We start from the raw sequence: 26,850 nt of genomic DNA on the forward strand, positions 1-26,850 counted from the left end.
ATCCTCCTTTCTATCATAGGGCTTCATCACTTCAGAACTGTCACCCTTTAGGGCCAAATAATTGTGGAGGCTGTCCTATTCATTAATATGATATTTAGCAGCATCCTGGTCTCTGCTCACTAGATGCCAGAAGCACCCTTCTCCCAAGTTATGACAACCAAAAATATCTCTAGACATTGCCAAATATTCCCTGGGGAGGGGGAAGAAGTTTCCAACCCTAACCATTTGAGAAGCACTGCTCTATCTCTACGGCTAGTCTCCCAAACTACTTCAAAGGGGTCGTCTCCTCGGCCACCTGGTATGTATATTCTCCCCAGTTTAAATTTTTACCCAAGTTTACGATTGATTACTCTAGACCATCTTCCTCCCCCTGAGTTGGCAACCTCCACCTTGGAGTCAACTTCCCAAAAGAAGCCAACACCAAAACAGCCGAGACAGACCCTCATGCCTGCAGGCTGGTGCGGATGAGCCTTAGGGGGATTCTACAGAACTTATCACATGTATGGCTTCAAGCCATACAGAATCTATTTATTCTGAAATCTCCTAAAATCATGACTGTGATTTTTCCACTGTATACCTTTGCAGCCCATAAAGACTTTTCTTATGCTTTAAACTATCTAAACATTAAATTAATTTATATAACAGTGACAGTGTTTAGAGACAGAGTCTCACTCTGTCGCCCAGACTAGAGTGCAGTGGTATGATCTTGGCTCACTGCAACCTCCGCCTCCTGGTTCAAGCGATTTTCATGCCTCAGCCTCCCGAGTAGCTGGGATCACAGTTGTGAGCCACCATGCCTGGCTAATACTAGAACCTTTCTTAACATTAGAAATGCAAACTTGGTTCCTGACTCTAAATATTAATTCTTTCATTCCTTCCTCTGACTTGTGGGATGGGGATTATAATGTTCTGGCAAAGCCCTTTGAAATTCCAAATTAGGTGGAAATTCATTTCAATTCAATTTGAGCACCAACTCTTAATTATTTGAGCTAATGGAGAAGGACAAAGCACCAAAAATAGAAAATCACATAATACAAATGTAAGCACATACTGATACATACAGATCATCTCAAATTTTCAGAAATTAAAAGGTTACCGAAAGTTAGCAGACTGATTTTATTGTGTGATTCATAACTTTTCCAAATAAAGAATTGCTAATATGTTTGAGCATTATGTTACTGGCATAGCATGACCCTTTGGTCATGAGGAATGACTTTCCGTAGTTCCTCATTATATCTGGAGGTGATTTCAATGTTTACATTTTCTTGGCAAGTTTACACAAGAATTTTTATTCTCTTTGTAATGTTCTATGTTTTCATGCTATTGTCATTAAGTCCATATTGTTTTTTATTGTGGTAAAATATACATACCATAAAATTTGCCATTCCTACCAGTATTAAGTGTACAGTTTTATAGCATCATGCACATTCACATTGTTGTGCAACCATCACCACCACACATCTCCAGAGCTTTTATATCTTCCCCAACATCAACATTTTTCACAGATAGCCTCTCCCTTCTATTGACTAATAATCTGCCAAGCATTATTTTAAATTGATTTCCTGTAGCTCTTATTGAAATAAATGTAGTCTCCCAAAAGGATTGTTCTGAAGAATGGCATTTACAAATAGTATTAATAGACATTTTATGAAAGAAGATATGCAGGTGGCAAATAAACATATGAAAAATGCTCACCATTAATAATAGAATAGAAAGTCCAGAAATACATCCACACATTCACAGCCAACTGATTTTTGGCAAAGGTACCAAGTATCTTTGAAGAAAGAATACTGTCTTCAATAAATGTGTTGAGGAAACCAGATACTCACATGCAGAAAAATGGGATTAGGTCCTTAACCCACACCATATACAGAAAGCAACTCAAAATGGATTAAAGACAAATTTAAGACCTGAAACTGTAAAACTTCTAGAAGCATAAGGAAAACACTTTGTGACATGGGTATGGACAAAGACTTTTTGGATAAGACCTCAACACACAGGAAACTTAAGCAAAAATAGACAAATGGAATTACATCAAAATAAACAGCTTCTGCACAGTAAAGGAAACAACCAACAGATTCAAGAGACAACCTACAGAGTGGAAGAAAATATTCACAAGCTACACATCTGAGAAAGGGTTAATATACAAATTATATGAGGAACTCAATAGCAAGAAACCAAATGATTTTAAAATGGGTAAAAGACCAAAATAGACATCGACATTTCTCAAAAGAAGACATAAAAATGGCCAATGGGTATATCAGAAAATGCTCAGCATCTCTAATCATTAGGGAAATGCAAATCAAAACCACAGTGAGATATCACCTCACACATTAGGATGCCTATTAGGAAAAAGACAAGAGATAAGTATTGGCAAAGGTGTGGGGAAGAGGAAACCCTTGTACACTGTTGGTGGGAATGTAAATGAGTATAGCCATTATGGAAAACAGTATGGAGGTTTCTCAGAAAATTAAAAATAGAAGTACCATATGACCCAGGAATCTGGCTCCTGGGTATATATCCACAGGAAATGAAGTCAGTATCTCAAAGAGATATCTACACTCCCGTGTTTACTGCAGCTGTATTCATAACAGTCAAGACAGGGAATCACCCTAAGTGTTCATCAACAGATGAGTGGATAAAGAAAATGTGGTGTATATACACTATGCAGTACTATTTAGCCATAAAAAGAGAAGTAAATCCTGTTATTTGCAACAACATGGATGAATCTAGAGGACATTATGTTTAGTGAGATAATCCAGGCACAGAAAGGCAAATGCCACATGATGTCATTTATTTGTGGAATCTGAAAAGGCTGAACTAGTGGAAGTAGAGAGCAGAATGGTGGTTCCCAGGGCCTGGAGCAGTGGGGGACGGGGAGGGGTCGGTGGGTAGAAGACGTTTGTCAAAGGAGACAAAATTTCAGTTAAGTTCAAGAGATCTATTGTACAACATGGTGACTACAGTTAATAATAATGTGTTGTATTCTTTAAAATACATGAATACTCTAAGGGAGTATTCATGCTGTGGACAAGAAATTTAAAAAATAATGGTAAGAGTGTAGATTTTAAGTGTTCTCAGCATAAAAATGGTAACTACAAGGTAATGCACATTAAATAGCTCAATTTAGCCATTTCACAACATACATATTGTAAAATATCATCTCGTAGAAGATAAATATATACAACTTTGTATGTCAATTTACAATGAAATGAAACACAAAAAATAAAAACGTTTTTGTCATTTCATAGTTATGCTTCATACATTCCCACTACTCAATGCCTCAGTAACCCCATTCTTCCTCTATTTCTTTTTCAACAGACAAAGGAACTTATGTTGAAAGAGGAATCTGGTTGTCTCAAAGAGTACATGGAGAGAATATAAGGTTGTTGACTAGACTGGGATGTTTTTGTATCTGCAAAATTGGAAAATTTATTTTAACAAATATCTCATTTCATTTAAAAACATACCATATAAATTGGCTAAATGATATTAAAACAAAAGCATACTAATCATTTTTTAAAGCTGTTAGCTTTTAGACTAAACCATTTTTTGGTTTAATAGATACAAAATATTAACTACTAAGACAGAATTTCCATAAAGTTGCACTAATAAGGTTAGTTCCCATAGTCTTAGCTTTATTAATAAACTCGATTTTAGCTGTCCACAGCCCATAAGGACTACGGAAGGTTCTTCAGAACATATCTTTAGCATTAAGCTACCAAAAAACTCTTTTTAATTTCAAAATTAATAAGCAAATAGCCTCTTTGTCCAACTCTCGTAAAACTGCAAACTTTGGCATTGGGGAAAACATTTTCATATCATTTTTGTACTAGAACTTCAGACATTCTTATTTTATGAAAGACAAGGACTGAAGTGGATGGTAATGACAGCTACTAAATGTCTCCAATATCAATTTCCTTCACAGAACCGCATACAACAACAGTAATCCCCATACAACTCCGAGCCCTAGTTTAAAAATGTCCCTGTAAGGTAATGCCATGTCACAATTAAAGCAGTGAGCTCCACACAGTTTCTCTCCAAAGCCTGTAGCAATTTTAAATTAACTTCAACCTTTTTTCAAGATAAGGTGACTCCCTGTGTCTACTCTTTCTTGGCTAAAGACCATTTCTGATTAGTTTCCTATAACTAAATGAAAGCTAATACATTTGTCTGCTCCAGCTGCCATAACAAAATACCATAGACTGTGTGGCTTACACAACAGAAATTTATTTCTCACAGTTCTGGAAACTGGAGAGACAAGATCAAGGTGCCGGCAGAGTGTGTTTCATTCTGAGACCTCTTCTCTTGACTTGTCGGTGGCCACCAGCTCTCTGTGCTCACATGAACTCTTTTTTTGTAAGCAGGAGAGAGTGAACTCTGGTTTCTCTTCCTCTTCTTTTAATGATACTAGTTCTATTGGATGAGGAATCCACCCTTATGATGCCATTTCACCTCAATTACTTCCATAAAGGACCTACCTCCAAATACAGTAACATTGGGAGTTAGGGCTTTAACATATGAATTTGGGGGGAACACACACATTCAGTTCATAGCCACTAATATCAGCCTTTTAACTGGGAAGTTGCTGGCAGATTTATCAACTGTGTCCAGATCCACAAAGTAAAATGAAGTTAAAGATGAATGTCAAAGAATTGAAGCCCCCCTAAAGCTCTTTTCAACTGTTAGAGCTAACACAAAAATATTTATTTGCCTACTTATCCCCAAATTGACTCAAACCTAGAATTAAACTAAATGATAATAACATGAAAGTTTTTTGAGAGTTCTCCTTAGATACTGGGAGAAGGAGACTATGTATATGTTACAGAGGAGAAATACAACAACAATACAATAAAGTTTCACTCTTGTTTTATGGTCTTTGCTGTACTTATGTTTTTAAAGTAATACTCCCAAAACTAGTGGGCAAAATTTTAACTAACAGCTCCGTTTCTGACATTAGCTCATGAAGAGAACTTATACTTTGAACACATGGAGTTCTGGGCAGGAAAAAATATATATATTCACTATTGTAAGGTCAGAGCATCATTGCACAGATCATTTATTTTTTTTAAGTACTTGCAACTGTCATTTTTAAAACCCACAATTCTCACCAACAGAACATTTGAAATAGTATACTCCAGCATTTCAGGGAGGTCAAATTTCTTTCCTACAACTTTTAGAGGCACCTTTTGAAACTTTCCAGTTAAGATTTTCAAAAATCTGTACCAAATAATAGCCCCAGAGGAAAGTATATAATACAGCTGCCAGTGAGCTTGACTTTCGTCATAAAATGGAAACATTGTCGAGCATTTTCTCCTTTAGCCAGAAATTCACATGGGGCTTTGGAGCAGCTGCCCTATAATAACTATTCAGAAAAAAAGATACCTGAATCAATTAGTTCTCATCCTAATCTTTCTGACTTTCGAGTCAGATGAAAGGATAATCATTTTTATATATTTATTTATGAAACTAGTTCTATTTTTTCAAATATATAGGTATAAAGGGGGATTATTGATCTTTGGTAGCATTATTTTAAAAAGCAAAGATTAAGGCTGGGCGTGGTGGCTCACACTTGTAATCCCAGCACTTTGGGAGGCTGCGGTGGGCAGATCACCTGAGGTCGGGAATTCAAGACCAGCCTGACCAACATGGAGAACCCCTATCTCTACTAAAAATACAAAATTAGCCAGGGATGGTGGTGCATGCCTGTAATCCCAGCTAGTCGGGAGGCTGAGGCAAGAGAATCACTTGAACCTGGGAGGCAGAGGTTGCGGTGAGCCGAGATCACCCCACTGCACTCCAGCCTGGGCAATAAGAGTGAAACTCCATCTCAAAAGAAAAAAAAAAGCAAATATTGGCAAATTTCAAGTTAGTTCTTTTTCTCCCTATATGTGAAAAAAAATGAACTAACATAAGCATTCATTAATTTATTCAACAAACCTTTATTGATCCTCTATTACATGTTATGTACTATGTTGAGCCTTGGGGCAAAATAGAAAAATAAATGCTTTGTCTATTCTATAAATGGGCAAATAGATGTCGAGGGTGAGCTAAGGGCTCACTACATAACAGAATTAGGGCTGCTCTATATAATAGAGGCAAGCAACCCAAGTCATCAATGAGCCTAAACTCTTCGTTTCTCTTGCATTCCTCTTGCTTAAAAACTGTGATTTTTTTTTTATTCAATGCTTTCCAAAAAGGAAAGACAGAGAAAGAAGATATTTCCACTGCCCTTTTCTTTCTGTATACAGAAATGAGAGCTTGCTCTAACTGTGGATTCTACTCTTCCCTCACCCACCCAGAAAGCAGAATGGAGAAGGATAACGAATTATTATTATTATTTTTTTTTTTTTTGAGACAGAGTCTCACTCTGTCACCCAGCCTGGAGTGCAGTGGCGCGATCTCGGCTCACTGCAAGCTCCGCCTCCCGGGTTCACGCCATTCTCCTGCCTCAGCCTCCCGAGTAGCTGGGACTACAGGCGCCCGCTACCACACCTAGCTAATTTTTTTGTATTTTTAGTAGAGATAGGGTTTCACTGTGTTAGCCAGGATGGTCTCGATCTCCTGACCTCGTGATCCGCCCGCCTCGGCCTCCCAAAGTGCTGGGATTACAGATGTGAGCCACCGCGCCTGGCCCCAGGATAATGAATTATTAAGAAATAAATGATAAATAACTGGGGAAATGTTTTCAGTTACTCTAACAAAAGAGAACTCCAAATAATTAATTTTAGAATCTATCATTCCTATGCTTCATCTTTTTCACTCTGAAAAAAAGGAGGGAGGGTGAAGCGGAGATCATTCTTAGTAGCTGTTAAGTGTATTTAACAGAATTGTGAGGGAAAGATAGTGTTCATAAAATTTCAACCATGAAATGTGTGTAAAGTCCAACGATGCTAAGTTTTTTGTCATGTCTGGTAGTTATAGAAATACTTTAACTTCTATAAGTACTTGGCCAGTTGACCATTTTGCTCTCTGTTGGTGACGGTAAAGGAGAAGGCTGCGTCTCAAATATATTAGGGGCTCAATTAATGGTTGTTGAAGCTGAAAGGATGACTTCGCATTTGGGGACTTCGTATGCATAATAATAGGTGCTCAATACAGTACCTACTAAATAATTGATGAGGTCTCTCTAAAGACTCTATGTCTCTTGATGATGAGACCTAGGGATTAACAGAACATCAGAGTTTCTCATTCAAACATGGTGTGTCCAATATTACTGCAAACAAATCTCACTCATGCATAACCTGAGAGGTTTGAAGGGAGAATAAAGATGAACAAAACCTGACCCACTCCCCACCACCCCCATTGCAGCCAGGAGATCTGCACGTGGCTTCGTGTGGTCCTCTCATCTGGACCCGCATAAACAGCCTCCTTCCTGGTTTCTGACTCCTGGCCATGCCTATCAAACCCATCCCTCGCAGAGCCCCCAAACGTTCTCTGCAGAATGGAATTCTCTGATTACTTTACACCTTGCTTAAAATTCTTCAGTAAACCCTGAGAACCAAAGTTCAAATCTTGTAATGGGTTACATGAGGCTCACCCTGATCTGGCTCTTACTGCTTCTCTGACTATGCTTTTGTTTGGTTGGTTGGTTTTGGTTTGGTTTGGTTTGGTTGTTTTTTTGGTGGGCATAGAGGGCTTTTTGCTTTTGCCATGAGGTTTCAGCAACACTGAGCTGTTTCTAGTTCTTGCTGTCTCCCGATCATTCCTCACTAAGCTGACCTGGACTTAGCAGGCCTCTCCTCTTTCTCTTCTTCACTTTTAAGCCTTTGCTCTGGTGTCTCCTCCTCTAGCAAGCCTAAGACATGACTTAGGTATCTCCCTTTCTGACTCCCTCAGTTGCTCAGACTATCTTAGCCCTGATTTCCAAGTCATTCTATCATTATTTGGCTCTCTTACTGATCCTCAGCACTTCTGTGTCTTAGTCATCCCCGTTTCCCTATCAGATTGGCACAGTGTGGCACACAGTAAGTACTCAGAGATTTTGAATGAATGAATCCTCAATGGCTGCTCTACAAGGGGGAAAGTTGCAGAGCCAAGTTAAGAGTTAATGGCCTAAAACAGCCTCGATGACCTCTTTTCTACTTCGCCCCATCCACTACTCTTAGGAGATCTGTGAGGGTAAAGAAGGTGCCCTTGGGCCCCAGAGGGACATTGAAACTTCTTAACTGAGCATAGTAAAGCAGAGAACTTAGGAGGCTGACGTTTTCCCTAAACTATCTCTCAAAAATCAAGCCCAGTATATGCCAACAGAAGTTCTCAACTCTACCACTACCACCATCGCAGAAGAGTGTGCACTCATTCCTAGGATACTACAAGTTCAGAGTATCTTTAACATGTAGGGTTTTCTCTCTTAAATTCATGAAAATTTCTCAATCCTTCCATAAAATGAAACAGATTTTTATAAATCACTTACCAGTGAAAGGACCTAATTCCCCTATCCATAGGTACATATCTTAATTAGTAAAACTGAGATTCCAGAAGGCACCCCATATTTCTTCTATAACTTCCCATCCTTTTCCAAATCCCCCCGAGGTGCCTCCTTAAGAAGTATGGGATATAATATGGCTCCTCTAGATATACTGTATACCTAAAACCAAAGTATTGGTCATAATTCATTTAAAAAATCTAAAATTTGAAAGGAGGTATAAAACAAAGGGAAGGGGCCTTGTTTCCAATATAAAAGCTACATAAAACTTCACACTTATATACCTAATGACTCTAGAGTGATTTCACACCACCCCCACCAATTCCTAAAAAGCTTCCAGTGAATCCCACTGTTTCCATAGTTCCTCAAGAAGGAAAAAGTACCTCCTGGTCATTTCTCTCTTGGCATCACTTCATACAAAAAAAGCTGGACTCAAATATATTTGCATATATGTAAAAAGACATTCAGTACAGCACTCTTTGGAGTAGGAAAAAAATACCCGGAATTTTAAATGCCTATCAATAAAGGACTCACAAAATAAATGACAGCACATCTAGACAATGGCATGTCATGTAGAATATCATGTAGCTATCAAACAAAATGAGGTAGATCATTGCCACATGTTCATGCATTGCAGTAGCTCCAGGATATGTAGTTAACAAACAGAAAGCAAGACACAGAACAGGTGTGATTTCTACAGAAAAGATAAAAAAAAAAAAAGGGAGGCCTCTAGGAAAAACTAGCGGTTACTGGAGGAGGGTTAATCTGTATTACATTTTCAAAAAATAATGTGTCTACACGCACACACTTTTAAAACAAAAGCTGTCCAGAGGAAGTACAGGCAAAAGGAAAGAGGAAGGGTGAAGCCTGGCTCACTCTACCCGCCCGACTCATGGCTTCCGGTGCCATAACCCAGACGACTTGTTTCTGTGATTTCTCAATCTTAGCAGCACTGTGCCTTCTTTAGAGAGGAGGAACATCAACCACTAGAGATGATGCAGTAAAGTGCCCCCACATCAAAAAATGCAGCTCCTCTTTCCCAACATTTTTTAGAACCTTCTCATGAACTGTACTTTTAAGTAAAGAACATCTCGAAGCTTGTATTTCCCTGTCCCTATACACAGCAAGTGGCATATGCTGCAGAGAAGTCAAAGAAAATGTTTGTGAAAAACATTTCTTCCATATTAAGTACCAGACCGCCTGGGCATTCTTGACAATAAACTCTGGGGAAAGAAGCTATTTGTGCCTGGTCCTTCACCGGTTCCTTGGTGAAGAGTTCTGATGGCATAATGCTCACCAGTAGTCCCACAATAATTTGGGAAGTGTTGCCAGTATTTAGAGAACCCCGTAAATGAAATTAGACCAGTGTTCAAGCCAATCCATGCCAAGGAGCCAAGGGGAATAAAGGAGTGAATGTTTTATTCTTTAGTGTTCAATTGAATACATAACAAGTCACATAATCAATGATTCATTACTTCACACACAGGAAGGAAAACAGTAGCTAGTATTTCTGTTATACAACTGGTTGTGAACAGGAAGAACAAAAATCTTTATAGCATTAGATGGTTGAAGAAATTCTCAAAGTTTGGGCATGTCTGAAAAGACTTTGACTGCATCTTTTTTCAATATAAAGGGATTTTTTTCTTACATTTCTGTGTCATTAGAAAAATCTGATAATCTTATAAGATTTTTTCTGCTCTTCTTACATTTAGAGAAAATGGTTTAATGATATGTACTACTTAAAAAATCAGAATCCCAGATAACTCTGTGTGAATCTTACATTGTCTAGCAGATAAGGTTTTCAGATGCCTGGAAAAATTTAAACAACATATAATTTACATCTTCAAAATTAACATCCAGATGGATGTTTTAATCCTTTGTCACTAAATGGTTACTAACGCTGTTTGAGTGGTCATAAATGAATTGTCATTTGTATTCAATAGTAATAGCAAAATTTACCTGCCTATAAAGTCGCAAAAACAGTTGTATAATAGTTTACATTACAATTAATGTACCCATACCTCAAAACACATTTAGAATTTTTAAAAACTGGCTTGGAAAAAAATCACAAAAAATTTAAGTGACAACAAATCTTGATTAACTAGTCCATCTTCCTACCACACATGATTATACTCTAATGTAGATATTCTGGTTGAATTTCTTCCATCCAAGTTTGAAGGGCCCCAGTAGAAAATCAAGTGTTAATACTTTCAGATTTTTATTGTCCAAAACTGTTGACAAAGAAAAGCTAACTTCAACATAACTTGTTTCTGGCTATACAAAGACCTATTTCAGGTGCTACAGATACTGAAAATAGGAGTATTTTACTTATTTCTCAAGAGACAGACTTATGCCATCTAAGAAAATGAATTCAGTTTTTAAATGATTTATAGTAAGGAAAAACAGGAAAACAATTCCAAACGAAGGATTGACTCTGATAGGCTTACAACAAAAATATTCAGTTTACTATTTTAAAAACTAAATTGAGTAAAGTATTTGTGATTTAGACTATAAAATAAATTCTCAAGGAATTCAACCCCTCCAGTCAATACTTTTTCTTAATGTCTGCATTGTAATTTAGCATTTTGCATGTGGGAGTACACAAATGAATTGAATATTGGATCAGAATTTACCCTAACTTGAAGAGTAAAAAGTTATCAAAGTTTCACCTTACATGGCTTTATTGAAATAACATTCCATCGAAAATTCCAATAAAAATTGGAATATATTATGAGCACTGCCAATTGCTCATTTTGTCTGATATTAACAGATTATGCATTTCCTCAGAGAAGCAGTAGGTCCCATATATACAGACATATATATGGCTCTGGTTTGAAAGAGAAGACAATTTTGTCTAGTATTATGATTTATCACTGTGCTATCAATCAAAAAAACCAAGTAAGAAATACAATTAAAACAACATTGAAAGGGAAAAATTTTTAAATCTCACATCTTCAAGGAATATTTTCTACAGCATATCATTTGAAAAATTAGAATGAATACTGTTCATGGTCCACATGTATTAAACAAAAAACATGTCAATTACTTGGTGCAAACACACAGAACCTGGTACCTGTTTTCTTTTTTTTTTTTAACCACCATTGTCTACTCCTTTTTAAAAATTAAGTTTGTTACTAAAAGTCCAATGTCATTCACTTGTATTTATGATCATCAAATGGTAATTAGGGCAACATATGTAAATGCATGCCTCTGAATCAGATTCATGCAGTGATAATTATCTGAATAATTTATGACATTCTCCCAGGTTATTTGAATGGTATCTTTGGAGGGCTTACTCAAATGAACCCACAATACCTCCACTATTACAGCTTATAGGAAATTACAATCCACTTTACAGGCCTCAAAGGTTCATTCTGTGGCCCAAAGCCCATGGAGGGGAAGGGATCTAAAGGTGCTCATGTCAAGTTATTTTACTTGTTTTTTACTGTCTACCCAATGTAAAATCAATTTTCTTCACAGCCTTTACTTTAGGCTAAAAATAGACAGTTTTCTTGTATTGACTTTAACTTTAGAGGGGACAGTCGTCCCTGGAAAAAGAAGTAGATTTACTGTCCCTAACCATTAAATTCCCAGTCTTTCAAATAATGTGGGGGGCGGGGGGTGCTGGGTGTGACAGGGTGGAGTGAATAAGATGCCTATGTACAAGACAGTGGAATAGTTCACCTCAAAGGTTTACAAGATAACATTTGTAAGACTTGAGTGACAGAGGCAAAATTTTAGCAGTTTCTCAAGACTCTTGGAGTTGAGCAGATTTGAGAAGGGAAATCAGAATCGCCGAGCCTTGCCATCTGTCAGTGGTTTTGGTCTGTCCCAAGATGTTCTCAATCATGTGCTTCCTGTTGAACAATCTAACAAAATACCATACGGGGTAGAGAAATCTCTGCAACACTGACTTTTGGTCAGTGAATCAGAGTCCTAAATTATTTCAGGCTTCAAACAGATGAATTCTGATGCATTACTTAGTCTCAGACCAAACTCAACATACAAGCAAGCACAACTTCCTAGATTTCTGCTTCCATTTCGCCTAAAATTACAGGCTTTGTATATAAAGTCAATTTTACTTCTCAAAAAATGTTAGTCTAATAAAAGACTTGAAATCTATTTCCCAACTAAAAAAAAATTAGTGGATTAAAAATACAGGTACCTTGACTTTAAGTAGACAGTTAATCAACATATGATTAGTAATACAACTAATACTCAAGAAAAAAAGTATAATACAGCAAACTCAGTTTTACAATTATGTATTTTTTCCTAACCCAATTCCTCGATAAGGATGTAAGAAACTCATCAAAACATGTTGCTTTAGTATATAAACCAGCTGATGCAAATTACTGGGGTAATATAGGAAATTTTATAGCATTAGTAAATGAATTAAAAAACTAAATGATTCGTGTAAAATGTTTATATATGGTATATACAGCTTGGATCACATGAGTCTAAGAATAAAACTGTCGATTTGTAACATCTGTATGGACATAGATACAGTACGAGATTCATTTTTAAAAACAAGGAAAAATAGCACTAATTTAAACACTGAAAACAGCTCTTACAAAATCCTTAAAAACGTACATCAGAGAAAGATGCTGAAAACAAAACAAAATAGGCTTCTCTGTCATCACAGAATATCCAAAGGACACCTCACAGCATGGAGCATGACGAGGTTTATTTCCCTTCACTTATGGTTTACATAGGATATGCATTGGGAATTTATTCCATGTAAGAGTAAAGGCATAAGGCAACCAGGTCTCCTTCTGTTTCTGTTGCATTTACCTATTATTGGACCATTTTACTGCTCAGCTCACTTTTAAGTACTTATTTGCCTTCATTTAAAAATATTCCATTTTACAGCTATCTACAGATAGGCAGCCCTTGGTGCTGAGTTCTCTGCAGCTCTGTCATTTGAAAGGATTCCACTTAACTTCAAACAAACTGCATGAAAGTGGCATTTTCAGGTTTTCAGGTTTGCCCAGAAGTCAACGTTTGCTGGGCTTGGAGAAAATAAGGATTTTTAATAAGTGATCTTAGGTCTAAGTAACCAAAATGAAACTTCTTTTGCGCAATAGATTCCAAAATCAGGATTTATAATCAACAAGAAAATAAAAGTTCAAAAACTAAAACCCTACTGGGTAACTCTTTGGTTAGATTATATATAAGCATTAACAACTCTAAGTTTAGGACTCAAAACAGTAAGTTCAGTAAACTGCCAGGTAAGAGTAGGTCTGTTATTAATCTTTATAAAATGCTTGGCATGTTTGCATTTACTATATGATATTTTTTAAATGTGCATATACTCAAACAGATGGTACAAATTTCCAACTTTTAAATCATAAATGACTATGTCTGCTTCTCCCTTCCCACCCTTCCTACCCTTTCCTCCCTCCCCACCCCACCCCGCCCACCAAGTCTTACAGCTAAAGGAAGGTCCTACTGACATTCATTGAAAGAATACAGGCTTTCCTAATACCCACGACGTGCACTATGACCCAGCTCCCTACAGTCACTGCCAGGTGACCTCCTACGGCGCTTGGAGACCTGAGCAGCCTTGCACTCTTAGGCGGCAGCGTCCTTTCTCCCTCTTGCCAGTAACTGCTGCCATGTCAACCAGTGGAATCAAGGGCTTCTGGCGAGCAGCAGCTGAAAAGGGCGCCTCTGCAGGCAGGCGGATCACTTTCTACAAGTTTAAGCTACAGGCTGAGACCTTTTATTCTGTACGAGAAAGGATCCTTTACTGTCCCACGCACTAGATTCTTCTACTTTACGTGTAACTTTTCAAAACTTTATTAGTTTAGTTACTGAACTGCCTCCATGGGGTCCTAATTCCAGGCTCAGAATCTTCCATCCAGCCTTCTAAAACTCTACCTTCAAAAGAGGTCAAAAAGACTGTGTAATGACCTTGTAAAACACTAACCCCAGACAGTGGAACCAATCCTGATCTCTTAAACCCCCAGTGAGTCATAAGAGCTTGAGAAGATTTCAAGGAAATCTTCCGCACATTGGACACGGTCCAATCAGGTTCTGAACAATTCAATCATCCCCAGGTCTGTGGCCACACTCCCCCAATAGATCCAAACTGAAGTACCATCTGGGGGAGGGGTGGTTTGAGGCAGGGAGTAGAGAAAGCATGGAGTGGTAGGTGGGGGTGGGGTGGGGGTTCCTCTGGGTTCTCTCGGTTCAGGAGGTCCAAAGAAGACGAAGCAGCCCAGAGGATTTGCGGCTGCAAGTTCTGTAGTGGAGGGAAGGTGGACGGACAGGTCTCACCCAGCTACTACTGGAGGGGGAGAATGGGAGGGCAGCAGCCAGGGGACAAAGGGGGGGACAAGAGGCTCTGTAATCATCTCTCAGGCAGGAGAAGGACTGGGCGCTGGAGTGGCGAGGGGGTCTGGGGAGCTCACTCCCTGCAGAAGACGTACTCGGTGTAGCTGGTCCAGATCTTGTCCTCGCTCTGGTCGGTGCTGCTGGCAAAGGCGCAGGTGCCCGTGGAGCTGCACGCCACCATGTGGAAGCCCGACTCGGACAGCTTGTCGAAAGCCTGCTCCAGGAAGTTGAACTTGAGGTAATAGCGCGAGGTGTAGCGCTCCGGGGGACGGTCGGGGTCCCGGCTTTCGTTCAGGGTGTCCCCAAACACCTCCTTGGCCAGCGACGTCTTTCCGCAAACGGTGATGCGCGCCACTCGCCGGAACTTGGCGTCCGCCTGCGCGTCCCGCCCGATGGTGTAGGAGCCGCGGTAGCCGATGGTGATGTAGCCCGAGCGCCGGCTGCCGTCCAGCGACTGGGACGGCGTGAGCAGCGGGCCCGCCGCGCCCCCGGACGGACTGCGGCTAGCCAGCTCCAGCGTGGGCGACGGCGCCCCGGCAGAGGCGCCCTCCTGCTGTTCGGGCTCCGCGTAGCCAAGCGGCAGCAGCTCGTCACCCAGCGAGCCCTCCTTGTGCACCCCGCGCCGCGAGGGCGGCGGCCCCGGGCCGGGCTGCTGGGGCGCCCCGAGGCGGCGCACGAGCTCTGGCAGCTCGAAGTACTCGGCCTCGCGCTGCAGCCGGCTGCGCTCGGGGAAGTAGTCGGGCAGCACGAGCTGCAAGTCCCGCAGGTAATCCAGGATGTAGCGGAAGAGGAAGCCGTCCCGGTCCAGAAAGAAGCGGCCTTTGCTGTCCCGGGCCAGCTCCTGCGGCTGCTGCTGCGTGAACATGCGCCAGAGCAGCGAGTCGGGCACCGACACCACCGTGCAGCGCCGGGTCACGTACACCTGGCCCCCCACGTTCAGCTCCACGATGTCGGGGAAGAGCGGTGGCTCCGCGGAGGACGACGAGGAGCCACTGCCGCCCCCGCCGCCGCCCCCGTTGGGTAATCCACGTGTGCTGTCCGCCAGAGCCATGACAGAGAGGTGGCCGGGCCGGGACAGTGGCAGGAAGCCGCGCTGCACTCAGGAGCTGCAACCGCCTTCCCCGGAGCCCCGGAGCCCGGACGCTGGCTCAGCCCTGCACCCCGCCGCCGCCGCCGCCACCTCCTAGAGCCGCGCGGAGCCAAGCGGTGCGAGCGCGCCGCTGTGCGCCCCCGTGAGCTCCAGTGCGCTCCGCCCGCCTTGCCCGCGCGCTCCAGGCGAGTGCCGGGTCGCGGCCCGCGCGCTGCTTAAGTAGAGCCGCCTGCTCTGGTGCCGTGGCGCGCAGGAGGCGTGGGCGGCGGCGGAGCCTCGCTTACCGGGCGAGTGGAGGGGGGGAGCGGGGACTCGATTTGCATCTTAAACGGGGACGCCACGCGGGGCTGCTGGCTCCACCCCGGCTCGCGAGCGCTGGGGGCGCCCGGACTCCCACCCGCTCCCCACCCACCAGCCCCGCCCCGTGGTCCCGCCCAACTTTCTCCCTCTTCCGAAGAGGACCCGCCCGAGACTTGGCGGCTTCGGAAGACAGCTCCTTGGAGGGACAGTCACCGCGCCCCCTCCCCTCTCGCCCCAGCCCGCACCCAGGGACTCTGGAAGGAGGACGTGAACTTTCGGAAGCCTCCCGCCCCGGGAGTGGAAATGCGTGGCCGCCTCCGGACCTCCCGCCTGCGGAACTGGGCGCTTCCAGCAGTGCGGCTGCGGCCTGCCATCGTTGGTTGTCGTGTCACTGAAAGTAGAGAGACGCGAAAAACCTGGAGAGACGAAAGAGCCGCCCCAGTCCGAGCGCAGCCAGATTTTGTTCAAGTTGCCTTGCAGCCAGCCTGGAAAATAAATAAATAAATAAACCTAGAAACAAAAAGCAAACCTCAGTGTCCCGCAGTAGGATGCTTTACGATAGTTTATTTTCTGGCTGCAGAGACAAAATGAGATGAAGCTTCAAATCTGCTCTTAATTGCAATTCCCTCTTCCCGCAGGGCCTTCGAGGCCAGACTGAAGTGAAGGGGTAAGACTCCGGAACGTTCGGTCTCCGGGTCCCGTTCAGCCTTCGTTGAATCGCGCCCTTAGACTCACAACAGTTGCAGATCTAAGGTAATTTTTAAAGCCACCTTTGGCGCCTGCATGTTTATCCTTCCAAAAGTCCAGGCGCCCCTTCTCTCCCGCATGCCTCGGTCACTCTTCGGCCCTCTCCAAGTTCCCGTCAGTCTCAGAAAGGGATATTTATGTATCTGAAGGCCCTTGTCTGGATCCCATCTCTCAACTCCTGCTGCCTACACGTTTGCTTTTCCCCCTCGGACTGCAGCCCACAGAACCGCCCCCTCCCCCTGGAAGCTTTCCCTGGCTTCCCAGGTGGGTGGGGCCTCTGGATGGCTCCCTACACACTGTCTGCGCTGCTCCCAGCACGTTCTGAAATGTCATATTAATGAGTGATTATCTGATCACTGATTTGGGTATAAAAATAAGAGCTCCTGAATGCTGCAAAAAGAGAAGAGTGCAGAGGAGGGTGTCAAGAAATGATTGGGTCAGTGAATGTTTCTTGTGTACCTGCTATTATTTGCAGGGCACCAGGGAGTGAGGAATGCAAAGGCGAATAATCTCCAAAGCGCTTTCAGTGTAGCCCAATAAGCAAAGGGTCAGGGGTCTGCGCAGTTATCACATCAGTTTGAAGTATAGACCACACATCAGGATAAATCAGGCAAGATCTTTGTTCTTGATAAAATTTATCCTTCTGTGTAACTACCCAGTGAGCTTCACAGTCTCCTCACAGATAAATGTCATTTTTATTTTGAAATGTTTATATCTGCTCAACAATTACCGCGCTCATGTCAGTGTGCTGAAATGAGATCAACCCCCAAACCAGTTATCTTAATTGCAAGTACAGATTTTGATACTGAATGTATTTCACCATTCTTTTTTGTTGTTGTTCTGTTCTTTGGGATAAATAATAGATAACACAAAACTTCCAAGTCCCAGTGCAGGATTTCGAGGTGGTTGTGCTACTAGGCGTTATATTAGTGTCAGAGACCTGACAAAACCAGTCTCTTTTCTACAAATCCAAGAAAAGCCTTCTTTGTATCAGTTCTGCACATATTTTTGTATAATTACCATTGCTCATTGCATCAGCAAATCCTGCCAGCTCTGTGTTAAAAATCTTTCTAGACTATTAACGTATTTCACCATCTCCCTATCATCACCCTGGACCAAGCCACCATCATCTCTTGCCTGGATTATTGCACTGGTCTCCTAACTGCTTCTACTTCTGCTCCTACAGTCTTGTATCACCAGAACAAAAACAGGGACCCTGCCTATAATCCAAGGCTGGTATGTCACTCTGCTCAGAGCCTGCCAGTGGCTTCCTATCTCAGAAAGAGCAAAATCCAAAGTCCTCTCAGTGGCTTACAAGACTCTACATGTTTGGAGTTATCCCACCAGCACCTCTCTGACACATCTCCTGCCCTGCCCCCAGGAGCTGGCTGGCTTTAGCCACATAGCCCCTTTCTTGTTTTCTCAGGGCCTTTGCACATCCTTGTAAAAGTCTCATTTCTCCTCCCTCCCGTGTTCCTCACCTTGTTCAGGTCCCTCCCTTCTCACCTTCTTCAGGTCTGCCCACCAAGACCTTTCCTTGATTCCACTTCTTAATGCAGCACAGCCTCACTGCAGCTTCCTCTTCCCTGCCTTATTTGTTGACTCTTTTCCTACATCAGAATATAAACTCCAAGACTTCAGCAGTTTTTGTCTGCTTGGTTCACTGCTACACCCCCACTGCCTAAAACAGAGCTGGTATATTACAGGCATTTGATAAATATCTGTTGCTCACGCAAGCATTCAACCACTATTTATTCAGGGCCTACTACTATATTCCAGGCTGCATGTTAAAAAATAATCACTGCCCACTAGGAGCTTATAGTCTTGCGAGGGAGACAAATAAATATAGTATAAAGATAAGTAAGCCTATTTCAGGTGGTGATAAATGCCACAAAGAAAATAAAATTATAAGATGTGATAGAGGGACTGAGTGTGGAATACTACTTTATACAGAGTGCCTGGGGAAGGCATATCTGTGAATGTGACATTTGAGCTGAATAATAAGAAAGAGACAGCCATGGGAAGTTTTGGAGGAAGAGCATTCCAGGCACAGGGTCAAACAAGTTAAAGGGGCCTGAGTTATGAGTGAGCTCACATTGAAAGTTTATGTATTGTGTCATCTACTTGTATCCTGTGAATCTCCAAAGTACCCTTGAGATGATCAGTACAGAGTCAAATGTGAGTGATACCGTGTGCTTATTCACTACCTGCAGCCTACTATCATCATTCTCTACATCTTGACATAAGGTAGTCATCAACCACCAGCTAGTCTACTGCAGAAAAGCCATTGGTATTTCCTTATAGAAGCCAGGTAGTGCATGAGAGATATAATAATGAATGAAACAGATGATTTGAAACACAAGGAATGTTTTTCTAGTTAATTTTATGTGTTCTGTTTCTTGCCTATTGGTTGGTATCACAGAATTCAAAAGGAAATACTACTGGGGAACTCTGATGCTGGGACTTGAGGGCCTGAGTGTTTATAAGAAGAGAGTCATAACACTTTAGCATCTCCAGTATGTTAAATATGCTTGATTGCAAGGGATTGGGGAGGATTTGGAAACCCACTAGCCCTGTGTTTAGTCTCAAACCAGTTTCTAATGGTGGTCATTGCTAATTGATGGTCATTGCTCCTTTTCAAGTAACTCTTTATATTTTCCTGAATAAGATACAGTGTGCCTACAAGTAACCTGTCCTTTGATCCTAAAGTGGAGGATACTGGAAACATCTCTGGACCTACATTCTCATCTCATTTGCATCTTCTCCCCCACCTACTGCCTTCTCTTCAAACCAGCTTCCCCTCCCACTCCCCACAGTAATCCTTCTTATCCAAAGTTTCCATTACCATGGTTTCAGTTACCCATGGTCAGCTGTGGTTTGAAAATATTACATGGAAATTCCAGAAATATAACTAATTCATAAATTCAAAATTGCACACCATTCAGAGTAGTGTGATGAAATCTCCCACTGTCCTGCTTCGTCTTGCCCTGGACATGAATATCCACACCTCTACACTCCCAACCCATGAGTCACTTAGTAGCCATCTCAGCTATCAGATCAACTGTCTTAGTATCACCCTATCACAGTGCTTGTGTTCAAGTAACACTCAGTTTACTTAATAAATGGCCACAAAGTACAAGAGTAGTGATGCTGGCAATTCAGATATGCCAAAGAGAAGCCATAAAATGCTGCCTTTAAGTGAAAAGGTGAAAGTTCTCGACTTAATAAGAAAAAAAAATTGTATCCCAAGGTTGCTAAGATCTATGATAAGAATGTAGACATTGTGAAATTTCTGTGAAATTATGAAGGAAAAATTTGTGCTAGTTTTGCTGTCACACCTCAAAACACAAAACGTATGGCACAGAGTGCATGATAAGTGTGTAGTTAAAATGGAAAAGGCATTAAACTTGTGGATTGAAGACATGAAGAGAAACATGTTCCAATGGACAGCAATCAGGTTCAGTACTACCTACGGTTTCAGTCACCCACTGAGGGTCTTGGAATGTATACCCTTTGTATAAAAGGAGACTACTGTATTCTGCATACCAAAGATTTAAGGAAAGGAATGAGGAACATGAAGAGAAATATAAAGTTAAAGGGGAGGAACAACTGGTGAAATGAAGTGAGTGCCTTTGAGAATTGAATGAATTTAATATATGTGAAAATGATCTGTACATTGTAAAACACCATTCAAGTGTCAGAATCATTATTTTCCACCACTTATCATGGTGCCTGACAGGTCTTCCCAATAAATACTGAATGAACAAATGAATGGCAGAAACATTAAAATGAACACTATGGGGAAAGGGGAAGAGAGGCAGAATCAGAAATTATCCTGAATAAATATTTATTCCATTTGTCATACTCCTAATATGTGTGAATCTTTTCTCCATGCAGGCTTTAGAAGTCATTGACTTTTTGCATTTAGAAGGAGAGATTAATTGAATAACATTAAGTGAATCAGGAGGCAAAATGATCTTAATAAAGATTTGGTAAAAGATGTGACAATATTTAACCTGAAGAAAAGAGAACAAAATGTTATATAGGGTACACTGCCAAAATACTAGGTCTAAATTCCAGTTACTCAGGAGGCTGAGGCAGGAGAATCGCTTGAACCTGAGAGGCAGAGGTTGCAGTGAGCCAAGGTCGTGCCACTGCACTCCAGCCTAGGCAACAGAGCGAGACCCCATCTCAAAAAACAAAACAAAACAAAAAAAAAACAGGTCTAGACAGTAAAGAATATCCCAACATTGTATGATTATCTCTAGAGTATGATTTTTATGATTTATAGAACCAAACAAAGAGACAAAGGTTAACAATGTTGATATTTCTATACCCTTAAAATGGTGTTTGGAGCTTATCCAGGAAACAAATAATAATATAACAAGCATGTATAGAGTACTTACTATGAGCCAGCCCTATTTATAGAACTATACATGTATGAACTCATTTAATCCTAACAATAACTTTATGAGGTTGGTGCTATTACCCAAGTTTTAGATGAGAAACTGAGGCACAGTGAACTAATTTTCCCAAGATCATACAGCAAATAGGTGCTGGAGCTGGGATTTGAACCCAGGCAGTGTAGCCTTAGAATCTGTGCTTTTAAACACTGCATTTTAAATCCCCTTTCCTCTAGGAGTGCTTTACATGTATTAAGAAGTAAGTTATATTATTTTCCCCCTTTACAGATGAGAAACCCAAGGCAAAGAGAAGTAAGGTAACTTGACCAAGATAACACAGCTCTTTATCTCTGCTGGGGGCAGAAATGCTACTCTAAAGTCTACGTGCTTATGTTCCGCAATACTGGTAACCAGAAACTCAAAGTAGCCACTTTGAAAGAACTAGGGTTAAGAAAGAGTCAAGTCCTTGGCCCTTATTTCTTCTTTCTGCCTTCTTTTTTCTTTCCAACCTATTTTAGGTTTATGGGTACATGTGCAGGTTTGTTACACAGGTAAATTGCACGTCGCAGGGGTTTGGTGTACAGATTATTTCATCACCAAAGTAATAAGCATAGTACCTGATAGGTAGTTTTTGGATTCTCACCTTCCATCCAACCTCTACCCTCAAGTAGGCTCCAATGTCTATTGTTCCTTTCCTTGTATCCATGTGTACTTTTACCCAAATAAGAATCTCTATTTGAGCCCCTGGATAGAACTGACACACTATTGTCCTAATCTTTCCCTAATTCAGTCCTGTACACAAAATAAACAAGATTTTATTTCTGGCTCTCTCAAATATCATTACGGTTTGCAAAGCACCAAGTTCCTAGCATGTTCATTTGGCTTTATTCTGAGCACATTAACTCTTGACAAGGATAAAGTGAATCCATGGAAACTGCTGAGATCTAGGTTCCAGTTTCCCAAAGCAAGCAGTATCCACTGGTCTTCTGGGGCTCATAAAATTGAACAAGTGCATTCTACTTGTGGCTTTGCATATCAAACTGAACACAAAAATAGCTGGCCCTCATCACTTGAGTGATTCTGGAACTTCTGACTAAGACTAATTATTAACATCACTGATGTTTCATAAGAATTTGAAAGTCTTGGTTTCCAATCATGATATTAAATTTAGAGAGGAACTATATATAAGTTATCACATTCTAGTGTTTTTCTGTTTCGAGTGTTTTCATATTGTCAGGTTGACTTAATTATCACAATTTTGTGAGGTGTTAACCAACCTGTGTTCCAAATGAAGAAAGAAGCTCAAAAAGGTTAGGTGACTCACACCTCCTCTCAGGTGGCTGGGATGCAGTGCTGGGATGCACGTGGATGCTTCCTGATTTCACATCCCATGCTCTTTGAATTCTTCAGCAGCCATATCAGCTCCATTTAACACCCAAATGAAGGTTGTCATTCAAAATAATCACCTTGAAGACTATATACTTCTTTGAGGGATGCTGGAATCACTCACCATTTTTGGTACATTTGTTTGGAAATTTTCTTCAAAGCCAATTTACACAAGAATATCACCCTATTATTTTATACTTATGTTAAAGTTGTAGTTGATATCTTTCTAGGGCTCTAAAACAGGGCACCTCACTGCAGGACAGACCCACATGCCTGAAAATAAATTAGGACAAAGCCGGTTTTCATGAATGAAACTAAGGTGATGATCATCGGGTATTCACCTTTTGACATTGGGTTTTAAAGATCTCATCCCTAGAGTTCTCTAATATGCTGAATAGCATTGAGTTTAGGTTACTTAGAAAGAAGGGCTGATTCAACTGCAGAGATTTTAATATGTGGTTCCAGAAAGTCTGCATATTTTATTGTGAGGTTTGCACAAGAAGCCAAGCCACTGGCTAGACTGTAATGGTTGATTTCTTATGTAATTGTAAGATCATTTATTTGATATAATTAAGGGGGAAAAATATCTTTCCCCAATTTGCTTTCCAGTTACTAAAGAAATATGCATAATATTTCACAGTAAGAAAATTGCCTCCAAACATGCTAAACTTTAAATTTACATTACTTGGTATAATTTACTTTTAAAAAATACATTTCTTTTCCTACAGTAAAATATAGATGGGAAAATCATACACTTTAGAGTTTGATGAACCTGTATCCTTCTCCTGGTTTTATTTAAAATCAGATATTGGTCATAGTTATTTAAATATTCTAAACTTCAGATATTTATCTTAAAATGGAGCAAAAATACCAACCTCATGGGACTCTTGTGAGATTAAATGAGATGATACAAAGCATTTTCTTCCACAATGTCTGGCACATAACGGATACATCATGACATCATGCATGTAGGTTTCTGCTCCCACCCTTCCATTCCCCCATTGCCATTGCACTTCTACAATTCAGAGTTCCTTGTTGAGTTTACTTACTTCATTCTTCAATCTGTTTATTACTCTCTCTTAGATGATGTCTCTTTAACAGTAACTAAAATGGACAGGGTAAATGGCACTTCCTCAGCAGTTCCCCATTTCTTCCTAGGAGTCAGTCACATCTAACACAAATTTACTCTCTGGTTGGAAAATTTAGTCAAAATCTAGACAGCTGGGAACCCTCAATTCCAGGGCTTATTTCTCATCCTAGACTTTGCAACTCAAAGTACAGTTGGCATAGTTTTATCTCCGTAACTAAAAGTTCAGCTATTGGCAACCTCTAGGAGGTAAAGGCTGGGTAGGGGTGAGCAGAAGTGTTCTAAAGAGGGCCTTAAAAACTCCAGGTATCCTTAAAATCCAAAGACAATGACTTCTTCTCTGTTCTAAACCCAGGGACTTAAGCCATGAAATGTTGAGGAACTGAGCCTAAAGAGGGCAAGAGCACCATCCCAAACAACAGCTATGGTGTTTCCCCCTAGCTTCCAGGCGACAGTGGCTCCACAACAGGAAGAACACATGTGCACACTGCAAAGGAAACAGAAGTTTTGCATGGCTGCAACAGATTTTACTGGAAGAAGTATCAACAGTGCAAGATAAGTTTAGCTCCCCTTTACATTGCATTCAACATCCCTTCAAATATTTATAGAGCACCTGCTATGTGCCTGATCTTGCCAGAAGTTATGGATGGTTCCACAGGTCCTTGGCCCATGAGAACCTGTACAATATCAAAGTAAGTGACTAGTAAAATAGCAGGGACATGCCACAGGTGAAGATCATAGGGAGGGAAGTTACCTTCCTGCATGAGTCAGGGGTTTCTAGAGAAACAGGAAAGATACTATACAAAGCTGACCTCAAGTAAGTCAGGTCAAACAAAACACTTTTCCTCAGCATTGCTAATATCTCAGCATTGTGATAATACTGTAGACATAAGTATATTATATTTTGGCAAGGTATCTGACAGCTCATTCATGATCTTTTTGGATAAGATAGAGAAATGTGTGCTGGACAATAATATCAATTAGATGGAGACATGGTTGATAAAAACAGACATTCAAAGATTATTGATGAATGAAACAATGCGTAACTGAAGAGAATGGGTTAGGAGAAAGATTCTGTTTTAGCTTTTTTCTATTGAATTTTTATCAGTAAATTAAATTAACATGTGGGAATTATGCTAATAAAATGTATAGTTACACAGAGCTTAGTGGGCTAACTAACCAAACAAATATGGAATTAACTTTCAAAATTATCCACATAGGTTTCAGCAAGAAAGAGAAGCAAATAAGAGAGGATGTAGTAAGTATAAAGGTAAAGTTATGCAATTGCTTATGACACAGTCGAGCAGTTTACATGAAAAGTGACCTGGGAGTCTGCATCTACTGCAAGTTTAAGAAGCCAATACAGTGGCATGACTGTAACATGCACAGGTACAAACACCAAATACAATCGCTTTTCAACATTGGAAAGGACCTTATAAATTATTTATGTCAAATCTTTCCTCTTACAGATCCAAGCTGAGGATGTGATAGTAAAAACACAATAACTGACAGTAAAACTACACCTAGCATTCACATATCTTTAAGTCTAGGCATCACAAGCTTAAGAGTTATCTTAATAGGCAAGAGTATATTTGAAGGAGTATAAGCAAGCTTGTGAAGAATCCAAAAACAATGTAATAGCAAGATTTTTTAAATTTTAGCATAGAATAGCCTAGAAGAGAGTATTACTGGAGGCAGTGTGGCAGCTTGTCTTAGTCTGTTCACGTTGCTCTAACAAAATACCATAAACTGGGTGGCTTATAAATAACAGGAATGTATGTCTAACAGTTCTCACGGCTGAGAAGTCCAAAATCAAATCATCAGCAGATTAGGTGTCTAGAGAGGGTCTATTTCCTGGTGTGCAGATGGCTCCTTCTCTCTATGTCCTCACATAGTGGAAGAGGCAAACAAGCTCCCTCAGGCCTCTTTTATCAGGGCACTAATCCCATTCATAAGAACCTGATCACCTCCCAAGACCACCTCTTAATACCATTATATGGGGGATTTGGTTTCAGCATGGGAATTTGAAGGGGACACAAACATTTAGACCATAGCACATGTTTAATGAGTCTGAAAAGTCCTTAGGGCCCCCTGACCTAAAGGCTGAATTAGGGACATTGTCTTTGGGGGTGAGTAGACTGCTTCAATGTGTTCATTGTTGAACTACAGGGTTCTAGGTGGCCGGAGCATTGTCCAGTATTAAAAGAACTTTAAAAAGGCAGTCCCTTATTGATGAGGTACTTCCTGACTTCAGGGACAAAGTCACTGATGGAACCAATCCAGAAAAAGTGTTCTCATTGTCCAGCTCTTCTTCTTGTACAGCCAAAAGACTGGCAGCTGGTGTTTACCTTTTCCCTTCAAGGCTTGGGAGTTAGCAGCTGTATAAAAAGGGCTGTCCTAATCATAAATCCAATTGCATTTGTGCAAAACAGTAGGGGTAACCTATCCCTTCCTTCCTTAAATCCTAGTGCTTGCTTATCTTCCTTACTAAGAAATGTCCTTTGTGGATTCCCTGCCCCCTCCAGAATAGAGCACTTTTGTCTGCATTAAATACCTGTTCAGGTAGATATCCTTCTTTTCTCAATGATTTTCTTAGTGGTGTCTGGGAACTCGTCTGCTGCTTCTTGGTTGGCAGATACAGCTTCCCTTGTTATCTTCATATTTTTAAAACAAATCTCTTCCTAAAATTATCAAACCATCCTTTGCTGATATTAAGTTCTTCAGCTTTAGATCCTTCACCTTCCTTTATTAAGTTGTCATACCATGACTTTGCTTTTTCTTGAATCATATTAGAGTTTATAGATATGCCTTTCTTATAACAATTCTGTATCTACATGAAAAGCTACATTTTCAATTCAAGATAAAAAGGTATTTTGCAAAAAGTCCAAGATTTTCATGCCTGCTGGCATAGCTGCAGCAGTGGCTTCATGAGTCTCCTCTCCTCTCCTCTCCTTTCTTTCCTTATTTTTTTTTTATCAATGGTCCTTATACCAGATTCATTTATCTTGAAATGAAACCACAGCTGCAGACCTCAATCTGTAATACATACCAAGCAATTTAACTGTTTCTTGTA

At 40.7% G+C, this 26,850-nt stretch overlaps 1 protein-coding gene across 1 annotated transcript; it reads right to left on the bottom strand.

Moving 5' to 3' along the window:
• Positions 1-9,830: 9,830 nt before the first annotated feature.
• On the bottom strand, positions 9,831-21,334 carry KCTD12 (potassium channel tetramerization domain containing 12). The gene has a single exon (XM_014347450.4). The coding sequence runs from the start codon at positions 15,813-15,815 to the stop codon at positions 14,838-14,840; it is 978 nt and encodes a 325-aa protein (XP_014202936.2). The 5' UTR covers positions 15,816-21,334; the 3' UTR covers positions 9,831-14,837.
• Positions 21,335-26,850: the final 5,516 nt, after the last annotated feature.

Source organism: Pan paniscus, chromosome 14, assembly GCF_029289425.2.
Source record: "Pan paniscus chromosome 14, NHGRI_mPanPan1-v2.0_pri, whole genome shotgun sequence".
In the NCBI taxonomy this organism is placed as follows: Eukaryota; Metazoa; Chordata; class Mammalia; order Primates; family Hominidae; genus Pan; species Pan paniscus.

What these genes read in the sequence shown, in the direction of transcription:
- KCTD12 (XM_014347450.4), bottom strand. Translation starts at nt 15,815, where the DNA reads ATGGCTCTGGCGGACAGCACACGTGGATTACCCAACGGGGGCGGCGGC.